General features: G+C 33.9%; 1 protein-coding gene across 11 annotated transcripts in view; it reads left to right on the top strand.

Moving 5' to 3' along the window:
- lrch1 (leucine-rich repeats and calponin homology (CH) domain containing 1) overlaps nucleotides 1-12899 on the top strand; it is a 74034-nt gene that overhangs the window by 33951 nt on the left and 27184 nt on the right. For all 11 annotated transcript variants that reach the window (XR_012385368.1, XR_012385369.1, XR_012385370.1 and 8 more), the window contains exons 5-12: nucleotides 2262-2398; nucleotides 2479-2609; nucleotides 5202-5289; nucleotides 7662-7767; nucleotides 9147-9232; nucleotides 10782-10849; nucleotides 10946-11008; nucleotides 11899-11976. Coding sequence is in view for 8 of the 11 variants with exons in the window: in XM_005167643.6 (XP_005167700.1) it covers nucleotides 2262-2398; nucleotides 2479-2609; nucleotides 5202-5289; nucleotides 7662-7767; nucleotides 9147-9232; nucleotides 10782-10849; nucleotides 10946-11008; nucleotides 11899-11976 (757 nt within the window). In the remaining 3 variants the exon portion in view is untranslated. The remainder of the gene's footprint in view (nucleotides 1-2261; nucleotides 2399-2478; nucleotides 2610-5201; nucleotides 5290-7661; nucleotides 7768-9146; nucleotides 9233-10781; nucleotides 10850-10945; nucleotides 11009-11898; nucleotides 11977-12899) is intronic.

Raw genomic sequence — 12899 nt, forward strand, 5'->3', positions numbered from 1 at the left:
TTGCACTCTTTTTGCACGCAAATGTGACAGGATACAGGCTAATCTCTGCTGCTGTATAAATATCTGTTATGTAATGTACAAAATAAACCTGATTTAACGTCCACTAACCGGGACTGAAGCATCTTCTTTTAATGTTCTGACACACGGCTGTGCTGATGAAGTAAAGCTGAAGTAAATCGCTGCAATTCATTACACACATGCACTGTTTTAAAACATTTTAAACTTGTAAAACTCACCCTGGATCACATTTGATGATAATTGATGATCCTAGCAAACTGGACAGACCTTTTATTCCTGGTTGCTTTGCGCTCGTCCTCTCTTGTTGATATGATTATACATGTGAATACCGGCACATGTTAATACTTAGCTGTCAATCTATTCAGTGGGTGGGTTACCGCACTCCTACGTCAAGTAGTGGTCGATCTGAAAACTGCTCCAATTGGTCCACCGTTTTTGTGTTGTTAAAGTGAAAAAAAAAAGGACTCTGAGTGTTTATATCACCCCATAATGATGGTCTATACACTATATCTACACATATGTCTGTCCAAACAGCTTGAAAAGTAGATTTTTCACCATAGGTGCCCTTTAAATTATTTTTCACAGATTTTTGTTATGCCACTCAATGAGTGTCTTAAGAATGATACTTGTGATTTAAAACACTGCACATCTAATGCTAAAAATGCTAAAAGTATTGTATCAAACTGGCCAGACTGCTTCAACTGTGTCATTTAGTATTTTGTAACCACAGATTAACTACAGATTGTAACAAAGCCAAACAAAACCCTCAGTCTAGTTTTGTATTGACGAAAACATATAATCTTACATGAACATGCCAAGCTTTTGACAGGCACAAAAAAACGAGAGCACATTACACCTGTACTTGTTTCCCTACACTGGCTGCCAATCCAGTTTAGAATTCAGTACAAAGTTCTGTTGTATGTTTTTAAATCCCTCCACGGCCTGGCCCCTGAATATATCTCTGAGCTAATTATTATGCACCAACCTGTGAGATCTCTTCGCTCTATGGATCGTCTCTATTTGCAAGTTCCTAGATCACGCTTAAAATGTCGAGGGGATAGAGCTTTCTCAGTAGCAGCTCCAAGACTCTGGAACAATCTCCCACTCTTTGTAAGAACAGCTCAAACTTTCGAGTCGTTTCAGAGGTCACTGAAAACACACTTATTTTCTTTAGCTTTTAATCATGTGATATGAGTTTATGTATTTTGGTTTTATGTATATTTTACATGCTTTTTTATTTGATTTTATGTACAGCACTTTGGTAATCCATTGTGATTTGTGAAAGTGCTATAGAAATAAAGTGAGTTGAGAGTTGAGTTGAGAACACATCATTCCTATTAAAATATATTATTATAAGTTGTTCTGAGGAAAGTTGTGGGTGTGCTTCTTTAAATACCAGAAAGAATACATTTTGGGTTGTAAGTGCTAAAAAAGTGTGCACGCCAAGCATTGTCTAAAACATGTGGATGGAGTTATATCAACAGCTTACCTTGGCAATAAAAGATCTGTGACTGAGATTTTGCAACTCAACTTATTCAGCTAAATTATGCTGACAGGTTGTGAAAAGTGAGATCTGCAATGGTCTTTCCAAGCACATTGTGCCAAAATGACCTCATGGAGATAAAGCTTTAATCAAGACTGCCTGAGAAATCTGCTAATTTGATTCGGTGATTCAGCCTTTTGGTTCCCAGAACTAGTGAATAACATTTATTAATGCCTATTAAAATTCAACAATCTAGTGTTTTATGTAGCAGATATGTTTTTAGGGTACAATTTTATGTGATATGCTGTAAGTGCTCTATCGAACTTTAAAATAAAACCAACATACTAAGGAAGAAAGTCACTTTTTTTTTTAAATAAGAAAATACTGTAAAAGCAATTTCCATATTATTGTGTTTAAGATAATTTAAACCTTAAACTTTATTTTACATTTTATAACTTGGAATTGTTGCTCATACAACTTTATTTTTTATTTTTTATTTTTGAGTTTATCTTTACCCTTTTTTGAAAGAAAAAAAATAAAGAAATCTAATATTTTATGCAGCTGATGTTTTTATACATTTAAAATGCTATCATATTTTTTTGTATCAACTTTCTAAACGCTGTCTACTTTTTGCATTTCATGAGCTGATGTTTGCAGATGTTTCCTGTTTCCCTCCTGTTTCAAACTTTTGACAGCCTCCTCTGTTTTGAAATGGATTCAGTTTAATGTGGTTTGGTAAGTTTGTGTTTGTGTGTTTTAGATTTGGCAGATCTACCTCTGGTCAAGTTTGATTTCTGCTGTAATAAAGTTTCTACTATTCCTGTCTGCTATCGAAAAATGACCCAGCTCCAATCCCTACAGCTGGAGAACAATCCACTTCAGAGTCCTCCTGCACAGGTACAGCAATACACACTCACTCACGCTCAAATATGTTACATGCCCATAATTGTTTCTGGCATTATTTTTGCTGCTTTCAGATCTGTATGAAGGGCAAGATTCATATATTCAAATACCTCGCCATGGAGGCGTGCCGGAGTGACAAGATGGCTGATGCTCTGTACCTTCCTGTCACTGACCGCCTCAGCTTGACACGACCCAGCAATGGGAGGTCAGTACAAACCGCAAAATAAAATAATTTTTTTCAGAAACTGAACAAAGTTGAGAAATGTTATGCTTAAAACAACAATACACATTTGTCAATGCAGAATTAAAATTACTTTTCTGATTTAAACTTGCTCACAGTTTACTTGGCCTTAAGTGGTTCCAAAAGAAGATATATTGATTCACATCCATTGTAGAAAAGAAAAAAGCAGCACTGGTAGTAAATAGCTACTGGTTGCAAAATTCTTTTTTAGAATATTTTTTCATTTTCAGTTTCATTTTTGGCTGAACTATACCTTTAAGTTGGGTTTTTAAAGGCCTGTGACCCATTGTATTTTTATTATGAATTTAATTATTTATTTAATTTCAACAATTTTTACAGAAAAATAAATTAAATGTTTCTTTGGAAGTAAATGTATCTTAACTATCTTAATACATTTGCACTGGAAAACAAGGCAAAATGGTTGAAAAAAAGCACCAGTTTTCCAAAAGTTGGAAAGTAATTTCCGTATAATACTGTTTAGGTATTTTTGATGCAATAAAAACAAGTATCTAAGTGCTTAAATTGAATGGAAATCCAAATAAAGCCTAGACTACGGTGCCCGAGAAAGCCCAACATGCTGCAATTTAAGACAACACATGCAATTACAAAAAACGCCAGCAAATTAAGAACAGATCTTCATCTGTTTGACAGCACACATGCTGCAAAAACTCAATAAAAAAAAAAAAAAACATGCTGCATTTTCTCACTAAGCAAACAATTCTTATAACACTTTAAAAATTGCCTGGAACACAATAGAAATATTTTAAGAGGACCCTAGGCTGATTTATACTTCTGCGTCAAGCGCACACGTATGCTACGGTGCAGCCTATGCGTGGATACACGCTCCTCGCCGTCGCTAACATGCAACTCTCAAAAAATTTAAATACATGTCGCAAGGACGCGTAGCACAAGCACTGTGATTGGTTGGCTAGGTAGCACTGACGAGTGTGGGCGGAGGTTAGAGCTGTGTGGGCCCATTGCAACTATTGTTTACAAGTGTGGAGTCCCGTGCAGGAGCTCCGGATGGAAACTGTTGTTTTGTGTTTACCTTATGATTAAAGTTGTTGCACGTCCGTCGATTCCAGCCTCAAAATGAGCGAGTTCGAGCCACTTGTACATTAAGCTAGCGTTCAACACCAGAGAAGAACTCGACACAGAGAAGCATAAACACCTGCTGCCAGCTAGCGTTCCGGAAGTGTTATTGCAGAGTAACAGAAACAGTATAAATTCTCGGCTATGCGCATTACATGCGCCGTGGGTCACGCCGATCACTTGATGCATGAGTATAAACCAGGCTTAAAACGTGACAGACCTGGCTATTTAGGTTATGGTTATTTAGGCTAATAAAATACAGAAGACAAGGGAATAAGGATGTTCGTTTATTTATTTATTCAAATTTTTGAACAGGAAGAGATTAAATGATAATCGGGCCTGGCTCAGCATGAATGCTGTTTTTCAGCAGGTTCCTGCTCTGCAGAACATAACATACATACACCCTTAACATCTCATCCATCAACACATGAGAACAGTACAAACAATCATCAAGCATACAACAGGAAAAGAGACAGGCTACATTTCTCAGTGGCTACAGCGATAGTTGACCATCAGATGACGAGCATGGGATTTTTTAATCAGTCTCAGTGTTGGAATTGTTTTTAGATGTTGTGGGATCTCATTCCAGGCTTTTGTGAATGCATAAAAGTAAGACCTCTGTCCATAAGCCAGTACGGTAAACATCCATTTGTTGCAGATCTGGTGGATGATAATATATTAGGTTATGGTAACAAAACACAAAGGGTTGCTTAGGTAGCACTATTTAAAGTTTGATAGTAGAGTTTAATCCCTGTGTTCATAATATAATTTTGATATGTTAAAATAAAGAAACAAAAAACTCAACTTTCAAAGATCACCTACAACTTCACTGAGCAATGGTCACGGCACAGTGGTGTATGTCACATTTTTGGGTTGACTTAAAACCTTTTCGTTGTGTCCCGATGTTTTTGCAAGTGTTAACAAAATGTAGCGTGCTTTCGTACATTTGATCCCTGAAGTTTCAATTTATAAATAAAAAAGAAATTGATAGAAACGTGTTTTATTTATTGAAAAAAAAAATCAATATTCTATTTTCTTTTTTCTGTTATATTGCAAAAATATGATTACAGTGAGAAGTGGACAGCAGCCTGGTATCATTAATGAGATATTGAATGTTTCTACATTCTGAATATTTGCAATAATACATTTGTACATAATGCTTGCATACAGTATATCGTTTTTCATGCCAAATTGTAAACCACTGGATGTGTGTATAAAAGATCAGAGTGTAGAATTTAGTGAGGAGATCAAAGAAAAAAAAGAAAAGAAAGAAATTCAGGTCATGCGTGTATGTGTGTTGGCTGTCATTATCATCCTTATCCCACGAGAATTCTTTTAATAGACTGCAGGGGGTCACTCTTGATGGAGAGAGAGAAAGAAAGAGACTGAAAGACATAGGCTGCTCTTCTCTTTCTGTCTGTCCTCTGCAACCCTTGTTAACTTTTAATTTTCCTTCTGTGTCAGCACTGAGGACATCGATCAGCACAAGAAACTTGACAGTGACTCTGGAGTGGGAAGTGACAATGGAGACAAACGACTTTCTGCTACAGAGGTCAGTTCGTGTGTGTGTGTGTGTGTGTTTAAGAGAAGATCTCAACCATCTTGTCTGTTCTTGGCATATTTTCATAACTTTTTTATGCATTGCTTTTAAATGTGCAGTACAGTTTTTCATCAGTGCGCACACATTTTAATGACACTATTTAAGGCATGCGGCTGTGTCTGGGCTGCAATTAATAAAAGATACATTTTGTAGAACTGAAATCATATGTTTCAGGGACAAAGGTTTGATAGCTGGTATCTTGCTGATGTCATGTAGCTTGCACAGTATCATTGACACGGCAGTAGTATTTGTAATTCATTGTCCAGATGTCAGGACAGGACATGTGTGATTGGTTTTTCTGTAGTGTAGCCCCGCCCATAGTGAAATCACATTGGTCCAATATCCCGCTCAAAGTATTTGTATGTTAAACATTAACTTTTATGCTTTAAACATTAGCTATAATTGCTGTCAATGCAGTGTGTTGCACAAGGCAAAGCTTTTTTTTAACTGTGTGATTAGATAGGCTATTTGATGTTAGAAATATATTGTTTCATAGCTGAGATGATACTTACATATTTATTAAAGTATACTTATAATAATTATTATTAATCATTCATTCATTTTCTTTATGGCTTAGTGCTTTTATCAATCAGATGTCGCCACAGTGGAATGAACCGCAAACATATTCAGCATATGTTTTAGGCAGCGGATGCCCTTCCAGCTGCATCCCAACACTGGGAAACACCCATACACTCTGGCATTCACACACATACACTACAGCCAATTTAGCTTATTCAATTCAACTATAGTGCATGTCCACTGTACTACTGTGATTCCCTTAAAAATAATAATAATAATAATAATAATAATAATAATAATAATCATTATTATTATTATTATTATAAATTTTATCACTACAGTCTGGTAGTATGTTTTGGTCAGCCTGATCTCACGAGGAAACAACTATTTTACGTTTTTTCTCAGTTCAGTGGCAAATTCGTACAAACTCATATTTTAGTCGTATGAAAATGTATGATTTTAACAAGGAGGTGTGGCACTCAACCCCACCCCTAAACCCATCTGCAATAGAGGGATAAGCAAATCATACTAAATTGTATGAATTTGGTAGTACAAATACATACGAATAAGCCACTAAATGTAAAAGTTACGAATTGCCGTAAGATAGCATTGGTTTTGGTTGATTTTAACTAATTGATTAAAAAAAAATCTTGTTGCGATAATTGGTGAAGCTTTTATCACAATACACTATATTATAACAAGTTTGACATAAGCTGCAAAAAAAGGCTACTTAACTATAAACAGGCAACAAGACTGGAAAATGATAAGCAAAATGTAATTTTATATCAGTTATTTTTATATCATCTTAACCAAAGTAAAACATATCTAAAGGAATTTTGCAAAAAGTTGATTTATTTAGGAATTTATGAGTTGAATCTCCCAGGATGCATTGCTTAATTAGCAAATCAGTATTATTTATTTTTTGTTTGTTTGTTTGTTTGCAGCATTTCTGACTTCCCTTTTTACTTTAATACTTGATAATTGATTTAATTATCAATTGTAAACTGTGTAAACAACAGATTTAATCTAAACCTATTATAATTGTTTCATCACTGTTACAAATAACAATAAATGTCCTTTTTAAATGTGTAATAACAAGTAAAATGCAATATTTTACTGTATTGCTTTGGTGAAAAATAATGTTCAGAGGAAACATATTTCAAACTAATTTGCTAAAGATTTAGGACGTACAAAGATTTACACTTTTTTTAATAAGTTAAATAAGTTCATGCATCAACTAACATCAACAGTACGACATATCTACATATGTTACAGACGTTATGGTGAAAATATTAGTAAAAAAATACACTATTTATTATTTATTATTACATGACTTTCTCTAAAACTCTAAAACTAATAACACAAACTTATCAGGGTACCTGAAAACATTTTGTCTATCAGTGAATACATTCGTATCCATATTTATATTTTTGTCTGTCATGTTGCTGTTGACTATTTGAAGCCATATTGTGACTGAATAATATGTAGGTTAGTGTATGCACTATTCAGCCGTTTCTCTCAGTTGTGCCTCTAAAGAATTAATAAGCTCTTGTCTCAGAGCAATGTTTTTTGTCAAATTTCTATATTTATATATTTGTATAAGTACTTCATAGAAGTATTTTATTAAATATTTATTTAAGTACACAGAGGCATTTGTTATCAAGGGTCTTTCGGGCTTATACAATAGTCCTCTAATTCGCTCATATACTTTATCCTTTACATACTTTATTTTCAAATAATGACACCTTTTAAACAGTGTGTATTTTTATTCTTGTTGTTTTAGATGTTGTGTTTTTGCATTCCAGCCATCCGATGAAGACAGTCTCAGCTTGAATGTGCCCATGACCAACATCACAGAGGAGGAGGGATTGAGTAAAGACGACTCTAGTGAACACATCAGCGGCCTGACAGGTGCTGCTCACACACACAAACACACACACACCCTCATGGGTTACACAGGATAAGCCTGTAAAGAAAACATCCTCTGACTGAACTGACACAACATCACAGTGATAATATAGACGTTTGTGTGTGTGAGTGAGTAAATGAGATAGAGGGAGAGAGAGAAACCCAGGTTAAGTAAAGGGGAGGGTCCCTGACAGGAAGTGTGGATTCTGGCTGGGAAGTGAGTGTCAGCACATAAGGAGAATTAATGAAGGAGGAGATGAAAACTGAGAACACTGCAGGAAGAAAGAGAATGTGTGCGTGTAAGTGTGTGGTGCTGGTATTCACTACATTATACACTATACCTGTATATACTTGACTACATTATACATTATAAACCATATATGTATATACTTGACAGGTATAATATTATACTCTAAAAATATTGTAATTAAGTAAAACAGTGATTTTGACCTTGTTTATTTATTCTATTTACTTATTTATTTGACATGGAAATCACAAATACACTGGACAACCAAATGCATGTAGCAGACTTGCTAATTCTCAACACCTGTCCACAGGAGGCATGAAAAAAATGGACAAAATGGAAATATAATAAATACATATACACAACATTATAATGCTTTACATAAAATTACTGAAGGCAAAAGTAAAGGCGATATGATCCGACAAAATAATAGTAGACTATTTGTGCAAACACTGCTGTTTTGTTTTTAACCACTTTTTAAAATCACCACTGAAAACATTTCTATTACTTTCTGATTTTAAGCTAACAGGTAAATCACTCCACAGTTTGGCTCCCTTTACAGAGGAAACAGATTGACCAAAACAGGTCTTACACTTTTTCACTAGACCGTCACCATTAGCAGTTGCCCATGTGACTAATTTTTGCCCTTGTCTTGACATTATATTTATTGGTGCTCATAAGGAAAATGCTCATAAACAATACAGAGTTTTTGTCATTGAAATAGATAGATGTTTTGATGCATGAAATGGGCTAAGTTCAAAAACACACATGTATTAAAATGTACTAGCTCATATATAAAGATAGACTTTTCATTTGAATATTGACTGATGCTATGGTGAATATTCTGGTATTTTTAAACGGTTCGAATATGATATCAGTGTAGGTTTTTGTGTCAGGATTTATCGAATTAAATTGGTGTCAGGATTTATTAAAGACATGCTGTCAAAAAATAGGGCTGAAAAGGCATGTATGGGTTTTTTGCTTCTAAACTTGCATGCATTTGTTGGAGTTTACCTTTCAGACACAACATTTATAAGAGGAGGATATTTAATTGATCATGCAATGTGATTTACTATGGTTTGTGTTAGTCAATTTACAGATTGTGTGTAATTGTAGTCATATTTTTTGTATTCTGTAGGAGACAGAAGTTCTTCTGAATCTCTGAAGGATCACCTGAGTTATCGAGATTCTGCCCTTAGTTCACCATTCGTAAACTATATTAAAGTAAGTGTGGTCATTGCTATTTTTCAATGTGTGTGAGTTATCAGATGTTTATTTATGAGGTTGTTTTACTCCTCCCAGGTGTGTTTAGATTGGGTTCATGCACATTTTTTTTTTTACATTGTTATCGTTTGGCTACAATTGGGTGGGTGGAAAGGAACTGAGCCTTAAAAAAACATTAAACATTGGCTAGTAAGTTGGTTTGAGCTGTTGTTGTTGTTTTGAAAACGTAACCTGATGGTGTGTACATTATTCTATGCTGAACCAGCAGATTTGAGTAATTTTTCTGGTAATTTTCTCAGGTTTGAAAAATACAGTACATAATGGCACCATAACTGGCACCACAGCCCCCATTGTCCACAACAATGTTATTAGATCCTCAATTTCATTTTTGGTACCTGATTTCTGATTATTATGAATGGAAAATGATTAGAGAGGATTTTTGAAAATGTGTTTTTCTTAAAATGTATCTTTAAAGGAAGCAAATGGGGTTTATGTTTAAAAATAGACATTTGTTTACCTTATATATCCAGTTTTTTCATATCAAAGTATAGTGTTATGATTATTATATTATTATTATTAATAATAATAAATCTGCATGTTTAATTGTAATATTTCTAAAATTCTAATACATGTTTTCATGTTTATATTATTTTAAAGCGAAAGTTCACCCAAAAACAAAAAGTTTGTAGATATTTTACTCACTCTCTGGCCATTCAAGAACAACAAACAAAGGATTTTTAGCTGAAACTGTTCATAAAGTCAATGGATGCTAGCACTAGCACTGCGAGTAAAAAAAAACTCCTGATGAAGGATTAATATCTTTGGCAGTTAAGCCACCAGTCTATGCATAGTTGGAGGAACTAAGTCACCTACAGATAAAGTTCCCACAGATAAACTTTGCTGAGGTAATGCTGATGTAAAAGAGGCATGTGACTCTACACATTTATTATAGGTTTGTATATTCATGTGAAAGTTTCCTCCTTTAATACGTATTATGGGTTGATCTACTTTAAAACTGGTCTAATATGTTTTTCTTTGTATGGCATTTTTATTTAATTTGCCTTTTCACTATTACAATCACAGCTGGAGTATTTTAAATGTTTGCTTCTGTAATTTAGTATAAATCTTTTTCTGTCTTTATCAGCCCCATTTCTTTTTTTCTGTTCATTTCTTGTCAGATTAATCAGCTGCCTCTCTTGGCATAGCGCTTTATGTTCCAGTAACTGTTAGTTTATCTGATAACGTCTCATTGCATCATGAGTTTGGCACAGACAGTGTTTATTTGTGCATTAGCATTTCACTTGTGAAGTCATCCACGTCTAGAGGGACATTGTTTGTATGAGGGGTGTGTGTCTGTGTCATTCCCGTGTGTGTGTGTCGGTGTGTGTGTGTGTGTGTGTGTGTGTGTGTGTGTCACCATCTCAAACAGGCATGGGTGAATAAGGTTGATTTTAAATTCTAGCAAATCAGGCCTTTTCTCTGCAGTCACATGACAGAGTTTGCAGCTGGAGTTAATTGTGTATGTGTGTGTGTGTGTGTGTGTTTGAAGGGTCGAGGTGCTGACTTCGACGAGCCCCTCAGGATAGAGGAAGACACTAATTGGGTTTCAGAACAAACGTATGTTTATCTTCTTATTTTTATCATCAGATCCTTTTCTTCCTGTTTTTATGATGATCTGTTTTTCCTGTTCCTGTCCCCGACTGGGTCTAACAGGGCAAAAGTCAATATGATCAATCAGCTAAAGGAAGCTGTGGAGATGCTACAGGATCCTAACAGGTAGGTCAGTAGGCGATGGCTGGGGTGTTTCTTTATTAATTCCACACATTTTATAAGTTAGCAATTTTGTGTCAATTTTGTGTCAATCTCAATGACAACACATTTCAAACTCATTGTCAATAAAAAAATGCATTTCTTTGAGTTTTTTTAATATCTTATAATTGTGATATATATATGCATTTGAAGTCAAAGTTATTAGCCTGTGATTTTTTTTTTTGTTTGTTTTTTTTCAAATATTTCACAAATTATGTTTATATATATATATATATATATATATATATATATATATATATATATATATATATATATATATATATATATATATATATATTTTTTTTTTATTTATTTATTTATTTTTTTCTGGTGAAAGTCTTATTTTTTATTTAATTAATTTAATGTAAGTAAAAATATATATAAAAAATAAAAATAAGAAAAAATATTGTTTCAATATTATTAGCCCTCTTAAGCATTATTCTTTCTACAGAACAAACCATCATTATGCAATGCCTTGCTTAATTACTCTAACTTGTCTAACTAATCTAATTAACCGATAGTTAAGCCTTTAAATCTCACTTGAAGCTGAATACTAGTAAATATCTAGTAATATATTATGCACTGTCATCATGACAAAGATAAAAGAAATCAGTTATTAAAACTATTATGTTTATTTTATAGCAAAAATTGTGTTTCTGTTAAGCAGTAATTGGGGGAAAATGTACAGGGGAGCTAATAATTCAAGAACGCTAATAATTCTGACTTCAACTGTATACATAGTCAAAACTGTAAAAAAACAACAACAGACAATTAACATTAATTTTTCTGTGAAGTTGCTTTGAAACAGTGTATTGTGCACTTGTAAATAACATTGAATTGTTTGTGTTTGTATGCAGGGTTAACATGAACTCTGCTGATCTGTCTGGTATTAAACTCTACCCTGTGGAAATGGTTGCAGTAGACGACTCACTCAAGTAAATGACTTTAGCATCACAGATTAGATTTTTCACATTGAACTTAAAACAGTGGTGATTGACTAGAATATGTGCATGTGTGTATGTATGTATATATAGGGATATCCAGATCTGATGAAAAGATCTGAAATCCGGTATGATCACATGGTTTCTGACTGGAACGAAAGCTGACGTTACCTCCCAATCAGGACTCAAATATATGTGTATATTATTGATATTCGTATAATTTTTTAACATCTCTATATTTATGCGGTGACCGAGAGATAGATCTCTTTCTTGACTTCAAAAAACAGCAACACGTGCGGCATGAGTATCGGATTAAGTATCGGTTAAGTATCGGATCAGGTTTTGGTATCGGTAGATACTCAAAATCAAATGACTCCAACTCAAGAGCAAAAAAAAAACTGATCGGCACATCTCTAATATGATGATGATAATAATATATAGAACCGTTACGGTGCAGACATACAGTACATACAGTAAATAACGATGTAGAACTAATATTTTTAATGTTTGTTTAAGGTTTTAACACAATAATAACAACTGCACTAAATTGAACATACTAGTCTTTATAATGTATTTTTTCAACCCTGTAATTTTACTTTTAAATAAAAAAAGTGTTTATTAATTTGGATACTAAACTGATAACCTATTAGAGATCAGCTTCCAGATCCCAGCTCTGTCTTATATCCACAAGCCAATCCTTTGGTGGACAGGGAATCCATCAGTAGAGCCAATTGGCAGGGTTGACTGCACCTAATCAGAATTAAAGCCTCATTGAATGAGAGAGGAAATGAATACTCAATATCTACAAGTGAATTTTATTGAACATAACATAAGAAATGTTTAAATGTGTAAATGATTGTATAAATATTGATAAATATCTACTACATAGTGTTCAAATGTTGCTTTGCATATTTATT

The sequence above is a fragment of the Danio rerio genome, chromosome 9 (assembly GCF_049306965.1).
Source record: "Danio rerio strain Tuebingen ecotype United States chromosome 9, GRCz12tu, whole genome shotgun sequence".
Taxonomy (NCBI): Eukaryota; Metazoa; Chordata; class Actinopteri; order Cypriniformes; family Danionidae; genus Danio; species Danio rerio.